The 24306-nt window shown below is 37.5% G+C and overlaps 1 protein-coding gene across 2 annotated transcripts; it reads right to left on the minus strand.

The window, feature by feature from the left end:
* Window positions 1-266: 266 nt before the first annotated feature.
* On the minus strand, window positions 267-23987 carry LOC133207284 (rapamycin-insensitive companion of mTOR-like). 2 transcript variants are annotated; one of them, XM_061344047.1, is made up of 18 exons: window positions 23748-23985; window positions 22631-22757; window positions 20663-20827; window positions 20108-20184; window positions 19920-19998; window positions 18957-19066; window positions 16279-16366; window positions 15144-15236; window positions 14164-14270; window positions 12918-13147; window positions 11147-12176; window positions 7463-7640; window positions 6139-6223; window positions 5188-5421; window positions 3573-3725; window positions 2904-3027; window positions 1715-1853; window positions 267-1545 (listed from the first exon to the last, which is right to left on the minus strand). In XM_061344047.1, the coding sequence occupies exons 1-18, from the start codon at window positions 23879-23881 to the stop codon at window positions 1471-1473; spliced, it is 3228 nt and encodes a 1075-aa protein (XP_061200031.1). In that variant the 5' UTR covers window positions 23882-23985; the 3' UTR covers window positions 267-1470. The 2 variants fall into 2 exon arrangements, with proteins under 2 accessions (XP_061200031.1, XP_061200032.1); XM_061344048.1 differs by lacking the exon at window positions 22631-22757 and having other exon boundaries at window positions 23748-23987.
* Between the last annotated feature and the right edge of the window lie 319 nt (window positions 23988-24306).

A 24306-nucleotide genomic window follows, 5' to 3' on the forward strand; every position in this document is an offset into this window, starting at 1 on the left:
AATTCCACTTATCTTCACTTAAGTATTAATCTGACAATTATAAAAAATGGTAAAAGTGAATGGAAAAAATACGTTCTACTTAGTACAGTCCAGCTGAGTTATTCCTATATCAAAATCAAAGGGTAATCCCTTCTATTACAGGCATTCTAACAAAGGTGGCCATGCTACTGTATATACACATTTGCATATATTTATATTACCTTCGTATAAAGGCTTCTGAATCTCTAGATCCATAACAAAAGTGTAAAATTGACAGGGATTCCTACTTCTTTTTTTACAACTTGCACTCATTAATTTAGAAACCTCACCAGCAACAAGATTGAGGCAACTATTTCAGTCATCAACAGTCACTGTCTCATTTAACTTTTGCAACAAGTCCTAAATACCAGTATAAAATTACTGCTGCTCCAAAATTTGGTACGTAAGGCTTTTCACTACAATTATTAGTACTGTCTGATGCCCGATCACTCATCCATTGAAAATCCAAATAAATCTTTGTTTTTATAAAAGGCTGTTTCCATGGAACTTTGAAAACACTCATATTATGTCTTCTCACAAAAAGCAGCAATGATTAAATGTCTTCAAGTTTACTTTATACAATATTCATTTATCTGATACAAATCATGCTTTTTAAAGGATTTTGGTTAAGAGTAAGACCAACATTCGTACTATATGAGCATGAATGTAGAAACTGCAAACACATGCATATCATTCAGGGAGAACAATCTGATTTCAGCATTTTAAGTTTAAATGATTTGTTATTTTTAAAAATTAAACTGTAGTGAAAGTCCTTAACTGGTTCAGATAAGATACATGTATGTAAATGTCATGAAATTGGAGAGACTGCTAATAAAATGACTTAGAACTATAGCAATATTAAAATAACTTAAAAGGAAACCTCAGTGTCACTGAGGCTTTTCTTTTTGTCTGAAGTTACAAACCTCCAAGTAGTGTTATAAACAGTACAAAAAACAAACAGAGAAAGGCTAACACTAACATTAATCCCCTAGTCTCCAAGATTACAGCACAGATCCCCATTGCTGGCAACGGAACGCACCCTCATATCTCTCTCTGATTCCTGGTATCCAGCATTTAAAAAGCAAGGCATCATTCTACTTCTCTGGAACAGAATTGAAAGTCAGTCAAAAAAAGATGTCTCTGCATGTTGTCCTATTTGTTTGTTTGTTTTTTCCAATGAAATGAAAAATTGTGGAGGTGTTCAGTGCTTGGCTCTTGCATATACTGATAATTACTATTATTAAAACTATGGTAATGTTTAATAAATCCCCAAAGGGCTCAAAAGACTTGGACAGTAATTGGTTGAGGAAGAAAGTTTTCAGTTCATTCTTCAGGTACCAGCAGCTTCTGGAATGGTGTAGCAGATGATACTTGAAGCCTTTTATCCAGTCAGTCAGAGGCTGTCTGAGGATTTCAGAAAGTCTATATGCAATGCACTGCATGAGACAGAGGTCAGGATTCAGCTGATGTATCGATCACTGGAGGCTTTGTTGGTGTTGCTAAAATAGCCTCTGCTTCTTCATGCATCTAAGGGAAAAAGACAGAAGTATTCATGTTGTTAGTGATTTTTGCTAAATAGATATCATAAAATGGGCTCCTTTAAGATATATCTGAAAGCATCCTTTATTCACAACATGAAACCTGCACACAGCTGGTGCAATTTGGTGCACTCAGCACATCTGAACACTCCACTTACTTGTAAGAACTGTACATCTTGAAACAGCTCCTGAATGAACCTTCTAGATGGAAGCCGAAATGTACAATGTGCTAACAAGTAGGATACCTCAGAGTAAAGGCATATGTCATCAAATGCTTGGGGATACTTCTCCTTAATTCTGGAAAAAAACAAACAAAACCAAAACAAAAAAACCCAACAAAACCAAACCAAACAAAACCAAAAAAAAAAAAAAAAAAAAAACCAAACAAAAAACCCCACACACAGAAAAACAAAGCTTTGTTAAATCTCAAACAGGTTTCCATCATATTTAAAGAAAAAAAAAAACAAAACAAAAGACATTCAATTAGATTTTTGATTGTCTTCATTAAAGTAGAACTCTTCATTACTAGGCATTATAAATTATAAATTACTAGGCATTATAAATTCCAGGTCTGATGAAAGCAAGAACTTTGTACAAAACTGCAAGAGTGTTGTATTAGTGAGATTAAACAGAATATACAATTTTTAAAGTTGTAGAGAACTGCTGTACACCTGGGAATCACCCACCCTTAAAGTAACAGACGTAGAAAAAGAACAGTCTATTAAAGAGCTGGCACTCACATATACAGCAGTAATAAAAGAAATCTGAAAAAGCTAACTTAACTACCTGTAAGCATTGTTAAAACTAAAATGAGCGTTTCTTCATTTTCTTGTAGCAGTCATATGCAAATTTCCCATGTCACTATCCCAGGAACCTGGAATTATATTCCAGTATTTTAACACCTTCTCCTCCCCCCCCTCCAATAAATTGATTTCAGTAGTTGCATTCTTGCTTGAAGCAAGTTTGTGTTTCTCAAGAAGTTACTTTCACTTTGTTTTTCCCTTTATCTACTTTTTTTTTTTGCAAAACAACAAAAAGGATTACTGGTTTACTTGGTTTGGGTTTTTAGTTGTTTTTTGTTGGTTTTTTTAAAATGTGATACACTGTTTATGTAAAGGAATATCACTATAGTTGAACTACTGATTTTAGAAAGACTGGGGAAGAGTAAGAAATCAAAGAGAGCAAAAACACTAAAAGAACAATTCTTTGTTTGGCCTTTATGTTATATTCAATCATACCTGCTTACAATTTTTTGAGGAGTAAGAAATAAGATCTCTGGGGTAGTGATTAACATTGAGAGCATACATGCAACAAATTGCTAAAACATCTGAAGTTTATTGAACTTACGTCAGCAGTCCAGTTTCATGGCCCTTAGTTCCTACTGAACTACTCAAATTGATGACTAAACGTAAGACTTCCTTCCGCAGAAGTATTCTGCACACTGGTGTATCATCCGGGATTGATTTTACTCCTGAAAAAAAAATTAAACAGGACGGAGTTTAAACAGAATAAACTTTGTGATGACCTTATGCCAAGTAAGTCAGTTTTAGGATTCCATAAACACATACATATGCACTTACATATGTATTCTGAACTTTTAATAAATACTTAATAAATACTTTTAATAAATTTACTTTGAATGTAAAACTTTAAAAAATCTATTTTCAGGAATTAAGATAGAAAGATTTTAATAAGGTAAACTACCATTTCATAAATGGAAAAGCCTGTAGGATTCAATTACAGTGCTGTCTCTACCACTAAACCGTGCTGCAAACTGGGTGAGTGATTATCTGCTCTGTTTCTATCAGATGCTGCAGAAGTCAGCAAGCAGCTACTTCCTAAGAAATTACAATAATTCAAAACATAAAACATCAGCGTGAGAGGAATGTCTTTCTCTTTACAAAAATTCAGAGCTATTTAATTTAATAACCTGCAGAAATGTTGTATAGCAAAAGCAATACCTAAAAAATACTTTTAGAGTTAGTCTTTAATAAACAAAAAAGCTTCCAAACTTACCTAGCATAAGTTCTGTACTCTTGGTGCTGCTAGCTGAACCATGGGATACTGCATCACTACAGCCTGAAATTCCAGAAAATTTGGAGGAATGCACATCTAAGTGATTGTGTATGGTCTGCCCACACCAGTCAGTATATGGAATGTCTGAAAAATCTGACATAAACATGATGTTGTATCTTTGTTATTCACAGTTTTCCTCACTTCAAATGCTTTTCTTATTTTCCAACAATGATAAGCGTTCAAGACACTGACACACAAAGTACTGTACATATAAGCCATCTGGAAACTACACGCTGATTTCAGACAAATCATACTCAAAATATCTAAAAATCACTAGTTTTGAATCTCAAAATAGTCAAAACCAATAAGCTTTTTTAGACACCAACAGGAGCCTAAAAAGTGTCACTACACATAGAGCTCTTATTGACATATCTGTGCTCTATTTTATGTAACATAATAAAGATGCTTTTGCATATGCATAATTTTTTCTGTCCATACAATTAACGCAGGTGTTGCAGAAAGCTGACTTCATCAACAGAAAGATGTGATAAGTAAGATTCTTCTGGAGGTTTCACTATCCACAGCCTTTGGTATTTTTGATTTAAAGAGATAAATATAATATCCAAACTTCTAACTGCTGCACAGTTAGCAACCACAGGAAAACATAGGTCTGAAGGGACTCCTGCAGATCACCTAGTTCAACCTCTTGCTCAAAGGCGGCTGACAGTTGAAGGTCTTGCTCACCTCAAAATGAGGTTATGTTACACTGCAAAGAGGTTCCTTCTCCGTATGTTCAACTGGAATTTCTACTCCTACAGCACACGTTCATGCTCTCCTGCCCTTTGGCTGCATGCCTGACAAGAGCCTGGCTCTGCCATACCTCTAATCCCTTTACTACTTGAAGACTACAGCTGGGATTTTATTTGCTATCCTTTCTTGATATTGAACTCAAGCTCAGATTCTGCTCCCTGGGCCATTCCTCACATTGTCCCCTTTGTCGACAGTACTCTTTATGTGCTAGTAGCTCATGTGCAACACTATTGTAAAACCGTAATTATTCCTACTAGGTATCCATTACTGGATTATGTTTCTATTAGAGATTCCAAATAGTCACATAACTTCAAGCTCTGCAGAGGAGGTTAGGAAAAAATATACTGAATCTGATCTGAATCTCCAAATATAAAGGAAGATGACTAAATCCCAGAAATTACAGCTTAACTTCAAAAGACTCCTTAGATTTCCTTTATTTTTGTTTTAGGTACAGACTTTCTCTGAAGTCAGACTTTTCATAAGCTGGACAGCAAGGGCCAGTTTCCAGGACACGAAGTTTAAATAATAAATAAGGTTTCAGATTTTGTATCTTGATAAGCTGTTAGAAATATTGAAAAAAAAAATCATGCAGGCACCCAGTGATACCAACACTACTAGAAATCAAGAAGCTGGAAACGACCGTAGTAATACCACAGGTTGCACAGTGAGCTTACTATGGAGTATTAATTTCCAGGGCAATAGTCAGTAAGAAAAAGAAACCCTCACAGATTAATACATTTTCAACATGAACAAAATTCACTATTTTCCCTCAGTTTTACCACATTTCCCCACAAGGAACACTAACCTGTACGACCATATGAAGAGTTCACTTTACTGCTAGGCTGATAACCCAGTATTTGAACACAGACACAGTAAAGGCAGTTCTCATCTGTGTGCTCCTGCAGCCCTGTATCCTCTGTACCTTCTAAAAACTGGGAGGCATCTGAACGGCTGGTATTCATTATTTCTGTGAGACTGATCTGCTGTCGGAGCATCTGAAAAGGGCTTTTGACAACATCACTTGTACCTGATGGAAGACCTGTAGGTAAGCAATAAGACATCAGAAAAAAAACCAAACCCCAGCAACCATTATTTCAATTAAATTTCCCCTTTTAAGCCTGGAGAGGGCATGTGTGTGTGAAGATTAAAAACTTTTGAGTGGTTAAGCTCCCAAGACTGTTAGTATTTGGGAAACAGGTACCACATTTTAATCTCAGTTTATCACAGGTAAGGAACCATGGCAAAGGATGTAATTCAACCTGCAAAAACACATACTGTACATATTTACTGTAAGATGATGTGTCGTAAGTTCTGAATTATGTCAGCATTAGTAATACCCATGTAACACTAATACATTACCAATTTTCACAGTGTCAAACAATATCCTAACGTTTAAACAACACATATACCAAGGAGCACAGGAACACAAACAATCCTGTAACTTAGTGCCTGTAGTAGGAAGAAACTAGACTCAACCATGAAGACACTTCAGTAACATGCTCTTTCCAAAATGGAAATATCAACAAACATAACTCTGAATAATTTTGAAATTTAGCAAGCTACAGAAACACGTTTTCTGGAAAATCAGCTTTATATATTGCATCAACAACACACAGGGAAAAAAAAAGTCAGTAACGCATGTCTATGTGTGTGTTCAAAGTGCTTGTAGTACAGTTCCAGTTAACTAGGAGGTAAAACAACAGCTATCGTATAAAATACACAACAGAAAGGTACAGCAAAGGAAAAAAAGCAGTACCTCCTGCATCAGGTGCAAAGACCTTAGTCCCATGATCATCAAATGGAGGTGTGGTTTTCTTCTGGAAATACGGAGTTTCCTTTACCTGGGATATTCAAGTGAAAATTAAAATTAGCATAGATGATAGCCATACATAAAGGAAGAACAGATTTTATGACAAAATAAAGTCTTGTGCATTTCTTACTTCAGGAAAAAGATCTAATTAGAGAAATTAAGAATGGGCTCATGAGTACTAAAGGAAAGCCAATGAGAAAAACATACATTCATGAATGAACATTTATTAAGCAAGGCTTACAAATAGCCAGTAAATGTTAAAACAGTGGTGACAGGCTGCAAGGAAACCTGTGACCCAGGAGTGGATACTAATGATCTGTCCATGATCACTCTACACCACTGGAGATACAAGGAGAGCAGTGCAAAACCACACAGGACATCTAAAATGTTGCCAATAAGATGTAGCATTGTCAAGACATAACTCTGCAAAAAGACTTGAGAGAGAAGAAATAATGCAATGTAAATATGCCAAAAAGACAGTGAAGGAGAAAGAAAAAGTAGTTATTTCATCAAAGGAGAATACAAGCAGGTATGATGGATAATCTTGACTTTGCTCTAGTTTTACTAAATTTTGAGGTTACTAAGAAACTACTTGGATTCGAAAGACAAAGACTAAGTAAACTAAAGACAAGGGAGCCCACTGATTTACCTCTGACATAGACAACACTCTGCTTTTGATAATTAAGCAATAGTGTATTAAACCCTATGATGCACCAGTTTGAGACGGGAATGCGTTTTAAGCATGCAGAAAGGTGACAACTGTTAAGACATTTAAAATAATCTGTTTTAACCTAAATATATGCATATATATACATCAGGTTAAGTAAAGACAATATAATTTACTGCTATGACTACATATGTACACATCAAACTAATATCGTCATGGTAGCAGGAAGTTTACTTGGGATAATGCATATCACCATTGACCAATGAATGTTTCAGTTAGTTGGCTAAAGAGGTGCTAACAAATGTCCACAGACTATGTGGATTTTAGTACAAAAGCTGATGTAAACTAAAGATCTTATGACATTCTTTATGCTACCATTGTTTAACACTCTCCAACCCTGTCTGTGTTATTTGCCCAATACAAAGCAAACAATTTTCTGTAAACTGGGTTAGAAACTCTTGTTCTCCAAAATGCATTCCTTGGAAGTGCCACGTCCATTTTTCCCTGTTTCTCTAGATCTAATCTATTCTGATGAAAATGCAACAGTTGGCTACCTTTCAGTATGAAAGTGCAAATAACTCCAGTAAATTATCACATACATACCTGAAATATTTCATTGATATCCACTGGGAGAGCAAGGCCAATGTAATCATCAGAGCTACCATACGTAGCATTAGAAACCATCGAGCGAACGGAAGAGGAACGCTGAAGTGTGTTTTGGTTAATAGGACTTAACAGATCTTCTTTATCTAATGAAGCATAACTTAAAGCTTTCATGAACCTGCAACATTGAAATAACAACTCACAATCCAATACATTTCTCATTCTGGCACAGTGAAAGTTAGAAAGACTGCTGACACAATGACTATTCTCACCTTCCCATTGCAGAACCCAGAGCTTGTTCCTTTGACAAATTACAACTACAGGCTCATTGCTTTTTTCTGTCTTGTACTGTATTGTATAGTTTGCCAGTTCCTTGTATAAGTACTTTTTCTTCTAAAGTCCTAGGACAAGGACTTGCAAAATAGCAGGATGTAACTTTTGCTTGAGGGGATGCCAACCCTGCAAAACCATAAATCTTCTCCAACTTCCTAGGCTTCAAAGATTTACAGCCCAGACACTGTAAATATTGAAACTGCTAACTGCCATATTCTGAAATGTACCTATACACTGAGTCTATCTCCCCCAGATACTCAGAAACTCCAAGCTGAGCAGGCACATCCTGCAAATGCAAAGTTTGAGCTTGCTACAGAACCAGCAATGGAAGCAAGGAACTTTTTTCCTGTACTCAAAGCTGCCACCCATTAGGTCACCCAAGCATGGAGGAAGAACTGGCTCAAGGTGAATGTGCAAAGGACAAACCTGAACCTGCACAGTGAGCAGAGCTGACTGTGAGAAGGAACAAAGAAAGAAATAGGTTAGGAAAACAGGATGGGAGAGAGGAGGCTGGAGTCCTCAGTGCTGATCAGAGTCCTGATGATGGAAATTTCTCATTGGGGAATCTTGTCATTTCACTTCTTGTTAAAGATAAAACCAGTAAATGGTTTCTTCCAATCAACCTATGTAGATGGTCTATATCCACTGGGTTAAAGCTTCCTAGTAAAGAGATACACCTCAAGAACAGTAAATTTTAATTATTTTACTTTAAATTATTATACACTGGGAGATAAAAGTACAGTAAGCATTTGATTTCTCGACTTTCCGCTTTAATCTTCTTTAGAAATAATTTTCTATTATCTTTTGGCTTAGATGGGCAATTAAAATGTATTCTTACCCCTAGGAGGTTAACTGATTCATACCAAGATAAACATTACATTATCAAGGTTTGACCCTGTAATGTTCAAGAGATTATGCAATTAGAATGCACAGAACACAAGTTATAGGATACCAATAGCTTTCTCGCTACTAAGCAATTCTGACCAATGCTAATGACAGAAGAAGTGGACTTACTATGAAAATCAAGCCATGCTTCAAAAGGACAGGAGGAAATGGCTTCAAGTTGGAGCAAGGAAGGCTTCGATTAGGCATAAGGAAAAAATTATCCATAGAAAGGGCTGTTTTAAGCATTGGAACAGGCTGCCCAGGGAAGTGGTGGAGTCACCACCCCTGGAGGTATTTAAATGTCATGTAGATGTTTACTTAGGGACATTGTTTAGCAATGGACTTGGCAGTATTAGATTTATGGTTGGACTTGAGGATCTTAAGGGTCTATGATACTAAAATTACCCCTAAAATTACCAATTACATTAATTATTTCATAATAAAACATTCTACAATTACTCTTAGCATAAAACTAAAGATAGAAGCATTAATCCTAAAATTTGTCCTTGCTTTTCTTGGAAAAGTTAACAGATGTGTCATTAGTGGCGATAAACACTGGTAAATTTTTATGAAAGCATGTCAGCAGATGGTGAGAGCCACAATCAGGATTCATGATGCACACATCAAAATTTTAGATGGTCTTTAAAGACAAAGGTGGGAAATTTAGCCTCACAAAATAAATAATGCAAAGAACAACTAGAAACATAATAAAAAAAAGAATTTACAGCCGCTACCTGCTATGACACATAATTTTCTCAACGAAGTATGAATCACAGAAATTTTTCTGAAGACTGACACAAATATATGCTTAGCAGAGAAAAAGGAAATAATATTTCCTTCGAATTTATTACTTTAACAGTAGAGAGGGACAACATTTAGCTGGAACTAGTAATATACTCTGAAATTAAAAGAACCACAATTATTCACTGCAGACATGCAGCTGTAACCAGCACATGTAACACAGGTACTAGCTGTATCATAGTCTTGCCAATCAATTATCTAAGTTGCCAACACAACTGGACAATCTCCTGTAATATGCATCTCTGCAATTTTTTCTTCTCTGAGATATGAACACGCCAGCTGTTTCAGTTCAATGTTAAAACTGGTCAGCTCAAATCCCTGAGCCTACCCAATGATAAGAGACCATGAACAGCTGAACACCAGGAATACTGTTAACATTAGATTGCATGCAGTCTCAGGATGAAAGCCCACTGCAGGAAGACTGCTTTGCATATCAAAGGCATGACTGCAAGGAATGGTACAGCATTACTACAGCCACAACAGAACCTGTACTACTACTGAAATGACACCAATTTGTTCCCGCATTAGCACTGGAAGCCAGTGACAAAAGCAAGAAAATGCACTTCTGATTTCCAGGATAATGCAGCTTAACTACTGAATCATCCTTAATTTAATCAGCACACTCAGTCTAGTTCTATTTGACCCAAGGGAAAATTACTTATCTTTTATGACATCTATGCAGAATCATGTGAAAACAAAGGAATGTTGCTCTTAACCAGGACAAAAATGCATAGCAATAAACAGTCACTTATATACACTCAGGTGGATATGACAAGTGCAGTTCAGGGATTTGCTGTTCTGTGCAGTAAGCAGATGACTCATGTACTGATAGCTTCTTCCCCTTCTCTCACCTGAGAAGGTGTTTAGCTAAGAGCCGAGATATAAAGTATCTTTTCCCTCTCAACAGCAATGTGAAAATCCAATGCACTAGCTAAAAGATAATTTGAAAGGACAAATCTGGTAGAAGAGTTTTAAAGAGAAAGCTGTTAAGCGCTGACTGCAGCTGCTGGGAACAGTGTCAATGTCATGAGCTAGGTGGCTTATGTAACTCTCCTATTAGTCTTCAGAACATCTAATATTACTCAAAAATAAAGAGGTGACACTGCCATCTAAAAATAAACACCATGAGTAAAGTTTTTCTTGTAGCTAAGAAGCCAAACTGACATTGCTGTCAGTGGTACCAGTATCTCATCACTCGCCTCAGTGTCACAGTGAACACTCATACAGCATACTGGCAGGAGGCCGTGTCCTAAAACCTCACCGAATGGCACTGAGAGAATTCTCACCTGCAATACGGCTCATGCAGTGTAGTCAAAGCTATTTTGTGTGACTGCAACTTCAGTAATGTTAGCAGTGTGAGTGCATTTAGATATTAAAAAATTAAACAGGAAGCCAATCTAACAAAAGGAAGCACTTTGCCATTAACAGCACTGAAAGGGCTGATCACAGCTGTGAAAGCTGGGCTTCTCTGACGGCACTTACAGAGTTGAGAATTCCCAGTCTATTATTCTCCTAGTATCGATACTGCTTCCAGTGAAGTTATGAATCATCCTGCAACAACTGTCACTTTTAGGTGAAGTTGGAAAAAAAACAACTCCCAAAGATACTTTTCCCATTTAATCGCCCTTACAACTCTGAAGTAAGGAGCACATTATAATCTCTTACCGACTTGGGGTTAGCCGAGAATCTAGGCTGCCAGACTTCATGGTAATAGTGTCAGTGAACAGCACGTCCTTTGCTGGAGATGCCAGGGCTTCTGAGTGAGACAGTGAAGGATGCATCCGCTGCTGTTGTAAGCGTTTTAGTGTAGCATAGCCAAAGGCATCTCGAGAACTTGTGTAGCTAAAATTATAGTCAGCAAGACTTTTTATTGTAGCAAGAGATGGAGCTTTAAGAGACTGGGCTCTTCGAGGAAGTGTATGAGAAGAGCCTGGTGGCACCAGAGATACAGAGTTGGACTTTGAGAGAGGCAGGTGGTTAGACTGTGGTGTTGAACAGAGACTTGGTTTAACTGTTTTTGTGCTTACCACAGTACTCAAACTTCCACAGTCAGTATCTACATTTGTAGTGTCCACACCTACAGTCTCTCTTGAAGGGCTAGAGCTCATTGAACTTATGCCACTTGTTGTGGTATCTGTATTAAAACTTAAGCTACGACTCTTGAAATGTGTTTGTGTAGTACCGTCTCCTATTAGCTTTTCTCTGCTTGTGTTTTCACGGTGAATTTCATTTCCAAGACCTTTTGGCAGCTTCAGATCATTTTCTCCAATACTTGGGGTACTATCAGTATCTTCCATATGCTTACTTCCAACAAAAGAAGTTTCTAATCGTAAAGTCTGTATTTTAGGAACTCTGAAAACAGGGTTTAATTCTTCCCCAGCAGGAAACTCTATGCTACCAGAAGGTTCTGTTACTGTACGATTTCGCCTCAGGACTGATTTACTGTCAGATGATGCCAGCTTTCCTGCTTTTGGATCACTGCTACTTCTGTGTTTTTTATTAGGGAGAGTAAGAGAGTTTAGAATGCGGTTTTTCACAAGCCTACTAGAAGAAAAAAAAGGAAAGGGACTACGGTCTTTGTCCTTTGAAGGTCCAGGTCTGTCATAAAATATTTGTTCTGCATCTTCAGTAATATCTAGGAAGAATGTGCTAGTGGAAGTACTACCAAAACGGTCATCCTCCATGATGAACATACCTGAAATTATATGAGACTTTGTCACTGGAAGTGGACATGTCTTTGCCACTATGCTGCAAAAAAGTAAGCAATTCTACAAAACCTACAGTGGGAGATTGACTTACTGCAATTTTAATTTAACATTTTGTTAACTCAGTGTAAAGCACACATGTTGAGGAGTACTTGAGCTGAAGATCTCCCTGCTTCAAAAGGAAAGCCACAGTACCTTATTTCAGTGCAAATATACAGCTACTAGGATTACAGTCAATGTACTTCTTTCATGATATCTAAATATGGTTTAAATTCTAAATATCCACAGCAAAATTAAATTGCATTAGATACTCAAAATATACAAGAGTTTAAACACACTAATATTCTGTGTGTATGCATACACACAGAGAATGTATGCATTTATACTCTAGAATATTCCTTTGAGGACAATCAAGTAAACTTTTTACAAAAGCATGGAGATTTCTGCAGACTATTGCAGTAAGATGTCATGACTGGACATAAAAGCTAGTAACTTAGCCTATGTTAGAATTTCTTACTTCTATATCAAATGTAAACCTGAGACTCCCTGCTCACTCGCGTACATCTCTCTGAATGACATAAAATTCCCTCCCCTTGCTTGCATTCTCCTTGCAATAACAATTTGGTACTATTTGCCTGAATTTCACCATGCCAAAGTGTTGGTAAGAACACCAAAATGCTGTTTTCTGGTGGGTTTTTTTTTGTTTGTTTGTTTGTTTTGTTGTTACTTACTCGAAGGGGCAGATTCGCTTTCACTGTTGTGCCTAGAACTGGTGGACTCAGAGTTCAAGCTAAGAGTGCTGGGTATAGAAGAAAGTTCATTGCAGAGCTGCTCCATATCATCAGGGACCACTGGCCAAGGCTGTCTACGACTGTGTCTCACTGCATCCCAGTTGTGATGCTTCAAAATGTCACATCCTTGTTTAGTTTTTGCTATTAGACCAAGCACGTAGACACAGGTTCTGTATTTAATGTATACACAGGAGGGGAAAAAAAAAAAAAGCAACAATAATAGTATCTAATTTAACTAAACTTGTTCTCTTTGAAAGGAAACAGTTTCACAACAATTCCGCAGAAACTTCACAAAAGTGCCAAGTAGCTTTTTGTTCATTTTTGTTTGTAATTCAATTGAAGCTTAAGAAATACGTTAAAATATCTGAGAACAATTCATTATTTAAAAATAAAAATTCATTATTACAAGAGCCTGATTACATGAAGTAGAAGTATCTATTTTTATTTTTTAAACAAAGGACAAACACTAATGCAGCAGCAGTATTAGGCAAAATACCATCTATTCATCCTTTTAAAGATACAAAAAAGTTATTGAATAAAAATGCTGGAATAATAAAGTGATTCCTACAGAGATACAAGGAATATTTAATTTTTTTTAAAGTAATACATTTTTTCATGAGTTTCATTTGTTTACTGCATGTTCTTTCAGGCCTGGAGAAGAGAAGGCTGCGTGGAGACCTCATAGCAGCCTTCCAGTATCTGAAGGGGGCCTATAGGGATGCTGGGGATGGACTCTTCATTAGGGACTGTAGTGACAGGACAAGGGGTAATGGGTTAAAACTTAAACAGGAGAAGTTTAGATTGGATATAAGGAGGAAATTCTTTCCTGTTAGGGTGGTGAGGCACTGGAATAGGTTGTCCAGGGAGGTTGTGAATGCTTCATCCCTGGCAGTGTTCAAGGCCAGGCTGGATGAGGCCTTGGGTAATATGGTTTAGAGCGAGGTGTCCCTGCCCATGGCAGGGGGTTGGAGCTTGATGATCTTGAGGTCCTTTCCAACCCTAACTATTCTATGATTCTATGATTCTATAGAACTTCACAACTGATACTCTGTTACCAATGTTCAATGATCAATATCTTATTTCCAAGTAAGTACAAAACTATATTAATATAAATTAGGTGGGACTATTTGAAAACCTATGGCAATTGCCATCTGAAAATTTTATGTATAAACCAAGATACACATACCCTCTAACAGAGAGAACTTCACAATGTTGGGCAAGCGCCATTATATCAGGAATTACATTCTCCTCTTGAAGCAAGTTAAGACCCCAATTTGATGATCCAATATTGCCCTGGAATAAAGTTTGTCAAGTAAGGTTTGATTTTGACATGATCTGCAGTACTACCAGTACAAAGCTTTTGGCATTTTTCTTTGTCGATAGTATAGTTTCAAGCTCTATCTTCTTAAAGCAATTAGTGATCTGAGCAACATTTTTGGCATTTCCTAGTCCTTCAAATCCAAAACAGAGATCATCACACTATTGACTACTATGTATTCCTCATTTTACCAATTCTACTCTAACCAGCAGTATGATCTTGGTTTACTCATTTTACATCCCACTTACACTGACATTTTATTACATACCCACAATATTTTTCACTAACAGCCACGCTGACAAAATGTTCCAAAATAAACTTTGGAGAAGACAGGAAAGATGCAGATGAACAGTTGACATCGCAAAGCAAATTTAGAAGTGTAGCTTGGATAGACACAGACAATAGGTTTTTGCCTGTCCCAAGCATCAAGAGTGTCAGGGCCGTATATATTCACATGCATCAGTGGCAGCCAACTCTTTCAGAAACACTGAATTTTGGACCACCACAGTACATACATTAAAATCAGACCACAGCAACTTGGAACTACTGCTCCATACTACTACTGTGCTACATCTTTTTTACTTGTTAAAAAGGGAAAAAAAACCCCCAACCAACCAAACAAAAAAAGTGAACACTGAAAACCAGAAAAAAAGGTGCAGTAAACCATTTTCAACTATAAGTTCAGTCAGGCTACAGAGAGCACCAACTCAGGGAAAAAAAAAAAAATTCACACATTTTATGACAAAAGCTCTAATTAATGATTTTATGGGATTTTGCTAGTTATTTCAGAATCAAGAGTCATGACAAAACTCAAACAATTCCAAGAAGTTTGTAAATCTGTTACTAACCAAAGCCCAAAGGGCTGCTTTCAGCTGCTTAATTCCTTCCCACTTATCCAGCATTGGGGAACGAACAGTGTAACTCAGATCTGTAACAATACTCTGAAGGAGAAAAAACAGAAGAAAAAAAAATCAGTTGAAAATGAAAGCAAGACCTAAATCAAACAGGTTGTCTTGCATTTTTAATAAAAGGTAAAGCACTAACGTATGCACCCTAAAATGCACAGTTCTGGAATAATAAGCATAAACTGACAGTAAGGGTAATGCAAGTAGAAAATTTTAATGTCACCACTGATTGCTTAATCTGTTATCTTTATAAAAACTAAATTAACTTAATGCAGATTCCCTGGGTTCAGCAGTAGCGGTCGTTTTTCTCCTTCTTAGTAGCTGGTGCAGTGCTGTGTTTTTTGACTTTCAGCCTGGGAACAGCACTGGTAACACCGATGTTTTTAGTTGTTTCTCAGTAATCTTTACTCTGACCAAGGACTTTCTGAGTCTCATGCTCTACCAGGGAGGAGGGGAAGCTTAGAGGAAGCAGAGACAGGACACCTGACCCAAACTAGCTAAAGGGGTATTCCATACCACAGCACGTCATGCCCGGTATATAAGCTGGGGGTGGTTACCTGGAAGGGCTAGATCTCTGCTTGGGTCGGGGTGGGTATCGGTTGGTGGGTGGTGAGCTGTTGTAGTCTCTCCCCTTGTTATTTCCCTTATCATTATTATTATTGGTGGTAGCTGTAGTGGTTTTGTGTTATACCTTAGTGACTGGACTGTTCTTATCTCAGCCTGTCAGAGTTACATTGATTCTCATTTTTGTATGCGTAAAAGGATAGACACAGTTTTACTTGTTAGAATACAATTCACTCACACACAGCCTGAAAATGCATTTATTCTAAGATTTTGCTAGCCATTTTAAGGACAATGTTGCAAGATATTTCCCTGGTATTTCAGTTTCAGGGAGAAATTCTATATGAGACTAGATGTCAAAGACTGTCTTCACAACTTTTTGGCCCCACATAACTTAAGACATTCTTAATCAAATTATTTTACAATTACTGTCTAAATGACATCTTTTTTAAAACATTCTAAATAGGTTACAGTACTCTTTAAAGTCATTAATGTTATAAACAGTTGTTATCCCCACCTGAGACTCCAATAAATGGCAGCCTGTTTTATGGTGCACCAGTTGGCCATAAAGGTGAACTGGCAGGTAGACGTGCGGTCGCTGTAATCTGGAAGAAAGAAATCAGATGCTTTTCTAGAAATTCTGACATTTTATTTTAAAATAAATTACACTGCAGCGTAATGCAATGAGTCACTCTTGAGCTTTTTGAGACCAAAAAGATTCTTTTGGAGAATTCAGAAAATAATAAAACAGAATATTTCAGTTGGAAGGGATCTACAATGATCGTCTTGCTTAACTTCAGAACAACTTCAGCTTCAGCCCTGCTTCAGGGCTGACCAAAAGTTAAAGCCTGTTCTTAAGGGCATTGTCCAAATGCCTCTTAAACACCAACAGGACTGGGGCATGGACCACCTCTTTAGGAAGCCTGTTTCTGGAGTTTGACAACCCTCTTGATAAAAAAACCCCTCCTTATGTGCAGTTCAAACCTCTCTTGGTGCAGATCTGAACCACTCCCATGTGTCCTGTCACTGGATACCAGGGAGCAGGGCTCAGCACCTCCCTCTCCACTTCCCCTCCTCAGGAAGCTGTAAGAGATCAAGGAGGTCACCCCTCAGCCTCCTTCCCTCCAAAACAGGCAAGACCAGAGGCCTCTGCCACTACTTACAGGACATTTCCTTCCAGCCCTGCCACCAGCACTGTTGCCACCTCTGGACACATTCAAGGACCTCCACATCCTTCTTAAATGGTGGGTGCCAGCGCTGCCCACAGTGCTCCAAGTAAGGCTGCACCAATGCTAAACAGAGCAGCAGAATCACCTCTGCTGACCACCTGTTGATGCTGTGTCTGATGCACTCCAGGACAGCCTGTCCTCTTGGGGAACACTTCTGACTCACACAGAGCCTGCTGCTGGACAGAACCCCCAGATCCCTTCCTTCAGGGTCGCTCTTCGGTCACTCCTCTTCCAGTCTATTCTTGTGCCTTGCATTACTCAGTCCTAGGTGCAGAATCTTTAGGATTTGCTAGATTTCACCCTATTAACGGCTGTCCAAAGCTTCAATCTATCTAGATCCCCCCTGCAAAGCTTCCTGTTCTTTAAGAAAGTGAACAGCACTTCCACATCTGGTATCTTCAGCAAACTTGATAATGGACTGCATTTGACTCCTGCATCCACATCACTGAACTGCCCCTAGAGTTGAGCCCTGAGAAGCACAGCTGGTGACCGGCCACAAGTCAGATGTAGCCCTATTTACTATAACAATTTAAGCTCTGGCTTTCAGCCAGTTCTTTGACCAGCACACTGTGAACCCACTCCTCCCATAGCCAGACAATTTGTTCAGCAGAATGCTGTGAGAGGCAATATAAAAAGCTTTACTAAAATACAGAAAAACTACATCTACTGGCTTTCCCTTCATCCACTAGGTGGATGACCTTATACAAGAATATCAAATTAATCTCCCTTTGTGAACCTGTGCTGACTGTCTGACAATTGCCTTGTTCTTTAAATGCCTTTCAAAATTACCTAGCGTGATCTTCATAATTCTTCCAGCAACTGAGGTTAGAGTAACAGGTCTGTAGTTTCCTGAGTCTTCCGTTATGCCCTTCTTGTAAATTGGAGTAACACAAGCTAGCCTTCAGTCAGCAGGGATCTACCCCAACTCCCAAGATCTTTGATAGATGATCAAGAAGGGTCCTGCCATAACATCTGCTAGATCCTATTGATAATGTGCACATTCAGCTGATGCAGCTGGTCCCTTACAGTTTCAGTGTGCACAAATGGAAAGTGGCTGTTCCCATACTTGTGATCCTCGGGGAGGCCCAAGATCAGTCAATGTTATTACAGATTGAGGCAAAAAAGCATTGAATGCCTCCACTTTTATTTCATCCCTATTTATCTGGTGACCATTTTCAACAAGTACTGATACAATGTTTTATTTAGACCTCCTCTTTCTATTAACGTATTTAAACCCCTTCTTGTCTGACACAATACTGGCCAAATTTTAATTCTAGTTGAGTTTGGCCCTTCATGTCTTCTCCCTGAATACATGAATCACAACCCTATAATTTTCCTGTGAAGCCTGACCTCACTTAAAGAGATAACACAATTTCTTTTCCCTCTTAAGCTCCACAAATCACTATCAGAAATTTCTCCTAAATGCCTATGGAGTAACTCAACAGCGCTACCATCCTGGCTGAACAATCAGTAGTAGACACCCACTACAATACCTCCTTTGTTTTCCATCCCCCTAATCCTCACCTAGATGCTCTCAAACACATCAGTAACTCTAAGCACTGTACACTCAAACCTTTCCCTTACACACAGGGCAACACCTCCACCCTGCCTGCCCTGCCTGTCCTTCCTGAACAGCCTGTAGCCCTCCACCCCAGGACTCCAACTACAGTCTCGCTAAGACCTATGGTATCACAGCTCTGCAAGCTGACCAACACTTCCAGTTCATCCTATTTGTTTCTCATACAGCATGCATTGGTGTACAAGCATGTCAGATATGCACCTGAGCTATCAGTGCTCCCAGGAGCAGTGTAAATGTTCCCAATAGGCTTTCCCATCCTCAAGCAATGCTATATCAACCCCTGGCTTACCTACTGCAACCCTCTTGCTATACCCTATCCACCCAGTTTAAAGCTCTCTCAGTCAGTCCCACCAGCTTATGCCCGAAGACACATTTTTCAAAATTTACCTTTGGTTGCTCCTACGAACATAGTTATCACCATCAACAGGTTTGCGGTATGTTGTAAGTGCTTCATTTAGCTGTTCTTCGATCAATTCAACATACTTTAAGTTATATTCCTAAAAGAAGACAGGGGCTGATGCAATACATTTAGTGGCTTATGCTTTTTACAGTATGGTAACTTATGAGGAAGGCATAATTGAAGTCCTCCTTAAGGAAGGCTGAATTTTTCTATGATCTGAAGGTGGGGCTCATCCAAATTACTGATCTTCATACATACAATGAGTTTGCAGAGTTCCCAATTCATACCATGACTATTTTTGTCAATTTGTTAAAAAACTAAGTAAAGAAGGTAATACGTCACATCTGACTTGAACCTGAAGAATCCCAGCAGACTATCATGCACTTCAGTATTTCTACAAAAGTGCCAGCTTAAAAACTAGTAAAAAAAAAATTGCCAGCAGGAATGAGACCAAGCACTTATAGTCAACTATGAAAACAAAAAAATGCATGCAGAATTTTATTCTATTAATGGCAATGATACATTTTTCTTATTCACTTCCTAACAGCATAAGCTAACTCTATCTTCATGAGCTCTAGATTTAACTTTAGCAATAACCAGAGATAGCAGGTATCCTGAAGAGTAGTATTTCTTTACATACTTCTCTAGGTTAAGACCTTAACACAACAGTCATTTAGAAAGCCGCTAAACTCCTGAAATATTTCTTCCTGAAAATTTTTGCTGAAATATCCAAATTATATAAAAGGCCTGGATAAATTAAAAGCACGCATGTCCAAAGGAGCTTTGGAACTTTAAGTCCCTGTCAACCTTCATCAGCAAAATCATTAAGTCACTGAGGCAATAAATATATGGGCATTAGCAATACCGTATTTTAAAGAATCTCTGACCTTAACCTGAATATTCACACTATTCCTCCTATTATCAAGCACACTTTTTATCCTTAGCATTACCTTTTGCCACTTTTCCATTTGTTTTGTTACATAACCTCTTTCATTTAGGTATGAAAACCCCTTTGGGATGGACAGAAATCTGCAAAGTAACATCAGACAGTTAACACTTCAGTAAAATCACATAATTTTAATAAAAAAGACTTACTTGTTTCCACAACGTAAACTCAAAGAGCATAGTCAACATTTACCTTAGAAGTAGAAGCAAACCCTTGTCTCCAAGATGAGAAAGAGCTGGTTTCATTTGGATAAGGGCATGAAGGTTGGCCTAAAATGATTAAAAATGCATAAGGAGTATCAGAGCATTACATAATTCTGAAAACTACAATTACAGTGATCTGCCAGCAAAGCAGCAAGATGCTTTTTACAAAAGGAAGTATCAAATAGCTCCAACCTCCTCCTTATACTATCTACTTCAGGTAGCGCACCTTTTGTCATTAAATACGTATCAAAACAGCTGAAATAGCCTGAATTTGTATTTTAAATTAGGCATAATCCAGAAATCTGTATTTTCTTGTCATTAATACTGCAGCATTTTCAGCAAGGATTTTCAGCCATAGTTCTACATTTTCAAGCATACATAGTTCAAGCATTTTCAGCAATAGTTCTACAAACTATTATGAAGTCCATCAATGACAATCAAGAAAGTAAACCATCAGTAGCTTCTTGCATACTTTACTTTGAGGAAAGGGGTGGGGAACAGCTTATGGGGTACTGTACCAAAAAGAGGTTGCAAAGATTCTCACCTTGTCTTCACATGCCTCATCTAGAATATCAAGTGCCTCAGAAGAAATAGTTTTATTTTTATCATGTAACTGGGTCACCAGTAACTCAATCCCCCAGTTGCTGAAGAACTCTACATTCGCTCTCAGTAACACTCGTAAGTGTTTCGTGGCATACAACCTGCAGCTCTGCAAAAGTAGGGAAAATGCTTCCTTTAACAGAAGAAAAACAGCTAATGTAATTAATGATTTATCAGTTTTTAAAATACATTTCAATGACTGCATTTTACAGCAAGTAGCTATGATGCACACCTGTAGTGAAATTACAGTCCCTCAGAGAGCTGTTTCTGTCTTAACAAATGTGAAATTAGAGTCTGAGATCACAAGTAATCTGTTCCCTGCAAGTCTCCTCAGAAATTCCTTATCAATTAGTCATTCACTGTGACACCAACACATGAAGTAATCAGAACTAGCAGGAAAAATACCCTATAAATGGTCAGTTCAATTGTATACTCTTTCATTTACACAATGTTTTGCAAAAACACTAACAAGCAAATACAAGAATGTCTGGGGATGTTTTAATTTTTTTCCTAAAAGCATCTGATCTTCAAAACGCTTCAAAAAACCTTCTAAACAGAAAGTGTTGCTTTCTGTAGTAAGACAGTTCCACAGCACTTGGTTTACTAGTAGGAATTTCTCCAAGTGACAGCAGAACAGTTCCTGTATTGCTGTTCAAAACTTACTGAATAAACAGCATGAACTGATCAACATCATTTTCTGTTAGAAAAAATACAAAAAAATACACACAAATAGGCTTAATTGACAAGAATTTGCAGTGTTCTCGAGTAGACACAGAACAAGCCTCACAATGTATGTTTCCTAAGAAAGGTGCCATCTATGCTGAGACAAACATAGCTGGTAGAAAACAACATCAGATGTCCAAATCTTATCTTCAGTTCCTACACCTTTAAGGCTATGACAGATAACCCAAGTAATTCCTTACTTGTTAAAATATAATTGATCTATGCTGGGATGCATGTGAGTACTTATACTGCAAGAGACAGGTGAACTGGTACAGGTTGGACACTTGAAAGAAAATGAGAGCGGAATATGTAATGTGCATAGCTAATTTCCAAAACTTTTGTCTCATTATTTCAACTCAAATATCACGTGCACATTTCCACATATTCAATATACAGAGGCTTATTTTTTGGAAGAGAGACAGGAATAACATACCACATGTATCAAGAAAGACTGTGGAACAGTCATTTGCAACTCTGACCTAGGCTGCATAACCACGTTGAAATGGCTTGCATTCCATTAGTGGTACACCTTGTACTTGGAATAGACAACTAGCAGCGTAATTATTAAAAGAAAAGAACAACAGCTATTATGCTGAAATGATCATTTGGTAAGTTAAGCTTACAGAATAATACAGTAATATAAAAGCAGAATTCAGTGTTACATAGTTCAAGTGTTAACATCTGTCTAGAAAGAATCTTTGTTACTACTGCAACTATGCAAGTATGATACAGAGAACAAAAGACCACAATATTCATTTCTTGTAACATAATTCCTGAACAGGAATTAATCAAAATAGCTAGCACAGAATTAAAACAATTATTATTTTCTGTTTGGAGGAAGAAAAGAGAAACTCATGACTCTGATGTGACAATAAAATGGGAAGTAAAATTTACTGCAAATATATCTGAAACAATGAGCTAAGGTGAAAAAATAATCCCAGGTTTATACATACAATGGGCTCTGAATCCCCGTTTGAACGGCTGAATTCCTTAAGCACAAATACAGTGTATGGTGTCAAGTTCAGAGCAAACTGAAAAGCTGCATGAGCAGGAGTTTCATTTCTCTGAACACAAAAAATAAAAACCTTCTTTGATATATAACAGCTTAAAAATAAAGTCATACATCTTGAATGGCAAAATAAACATCTAGTGGCAAATAACACTGGCACATAAGTAGAATTAGACTCACATCAGTAGCTGCTGTCAGGATTTTAGAAAGGATGACTCTTGCTAGCCCATCTCTGCTGTAATCCAAACTAGAAACAGTCAGTTTTAACAAGTGATCCTGGTTCTTCAGAGAACAAAGATTAAGAAGACTGGGGGGAGAGGAGGCGGAAATGGAGAGAATTAAAAAAAATAAAAAATTAGTATTTGAACCCACTCAAACTGATTTATTTCAATCATGAATTTAAAATTAAGTACTTTGAATTAAACTTTAATTTCTATGCATAATACAAAGTAAGTTCTCAATGAAATGAAGTTAACTCTGTTCCATCTGTGAGAGTCAAACGAGGACCAGATAATGCACTGAACTGCAAATGGGAAACCCCCCAAATGAACATTTTTTTATAACTGCTCAGTAATAATTTTGTTAGCATTTTTTAATTCGTGACTTTGAGCATGAAAAATAGTGCTCATAAAGCTCTATGAGCAATTCCTCATTGTAAAACATTCTCCACTATTCTAGCTTGTCATGAGGTTAGTGCTATTAACTGTCTAGATTTTACTGTAAACGAAGTTTTCTTACACTAGTAAAAAATCATCAATAGACCTCAGTTTATTTGGACCTGAACAAAATTTTAACTCCACAGCTTCACTCAAAGATATTAGTCTGAATTTGAGGTACAACATGCATCATGGCATTTCACAAAGAATATGATACCTGCCAGTTTTTAGTGGTGTGTGGGTTTTGCTGGTTTGTTTGGTTTTGTCTCCCCTCCTCCCCCCATCTTTTCAGTATAGTATCATCCTTCTTGATACTGATTTCTGTCAGATAGATGTGGAATTTCGTGACAGATTCACAAAATCTATCTGTAATGGCTGCCTAAGACTTCTTAACAAAACCCAAACAAACGAGCACTCTCCCCCCCCCCCCAAAAAAAAAAACCCACCCCGAAACAAAACCCCTAACACCCCCCCAACAAACAAACAAACAAACAAACAAAAACACACACAAAAAACAAACCAATGAATCCCCACCCCCCACTGGGGATCTTTATTTTTCAGCTTTACAGATGATGGTGCTCATGCAGGTTATAATTTTCATTATACCCATAAGCACAGTTTAAACAGAATAAAACACTCACCACTGAAATACATTGCATTTTTCAAGCATTTTCACTCCATGAGGATGACAAGAAAGAGTACCAAAAAATAAGAAGTAGTGCTGGCTAAGGGTATTCAGTAACCCATTATTCTGAAGACTACGCTCAGGTTTCATTCCAGATGAAGAGTTAAGCCAATGTACAATATCTTTAACCAAGTCCTCCAGGTAACCTTGTCCATCCTAATAAAACAAAGAAAAGGCTATTTACTAGAATTCGGCATCTTGTTACTGAAATCCATCATTTTCATTTTCTTAAAACGTACAAACACAATGCAGATACAAAACAGAAAGGCTGACTGGAAAACACAAATCAGACTAAAGAAAAAGGTTCAAGGCAAATAAAAGGGCTTATACTTGGAGATATTTCAAGACCAATTCTGTTCTTTCCAGGGAAATGACTGTTCAATGACATATTGCTGTGACCTGAGGCATAAAAATTTTTTAGCACACAAGAAGAAAGGATGTAGAGAAAGGAAGGTTATACGTAGTAAAAACCGAAAGAACTCCAAAGCCTAAGTTGCATTTAATATAGCTGTATT

Source organism: Neopsephotus bourkii, unplaced genomic scaffold, assembly GCF_033783945.1.
Source record: "Neopsephotus bourkii isolate Nb327-2 ecotype Australia unplaced genomic scaffold, CSIRO-AGI_Nbou_v1 NB_1855, whole genome shotgun sequence".
In the NCBI taxonomy this organism is placed as follows: Eukaryota; Metazoa; Chordata; class Aves; order Psittaciformes; family Psittacidae; genus Neopsephotus; species Neopsephotus bourkii.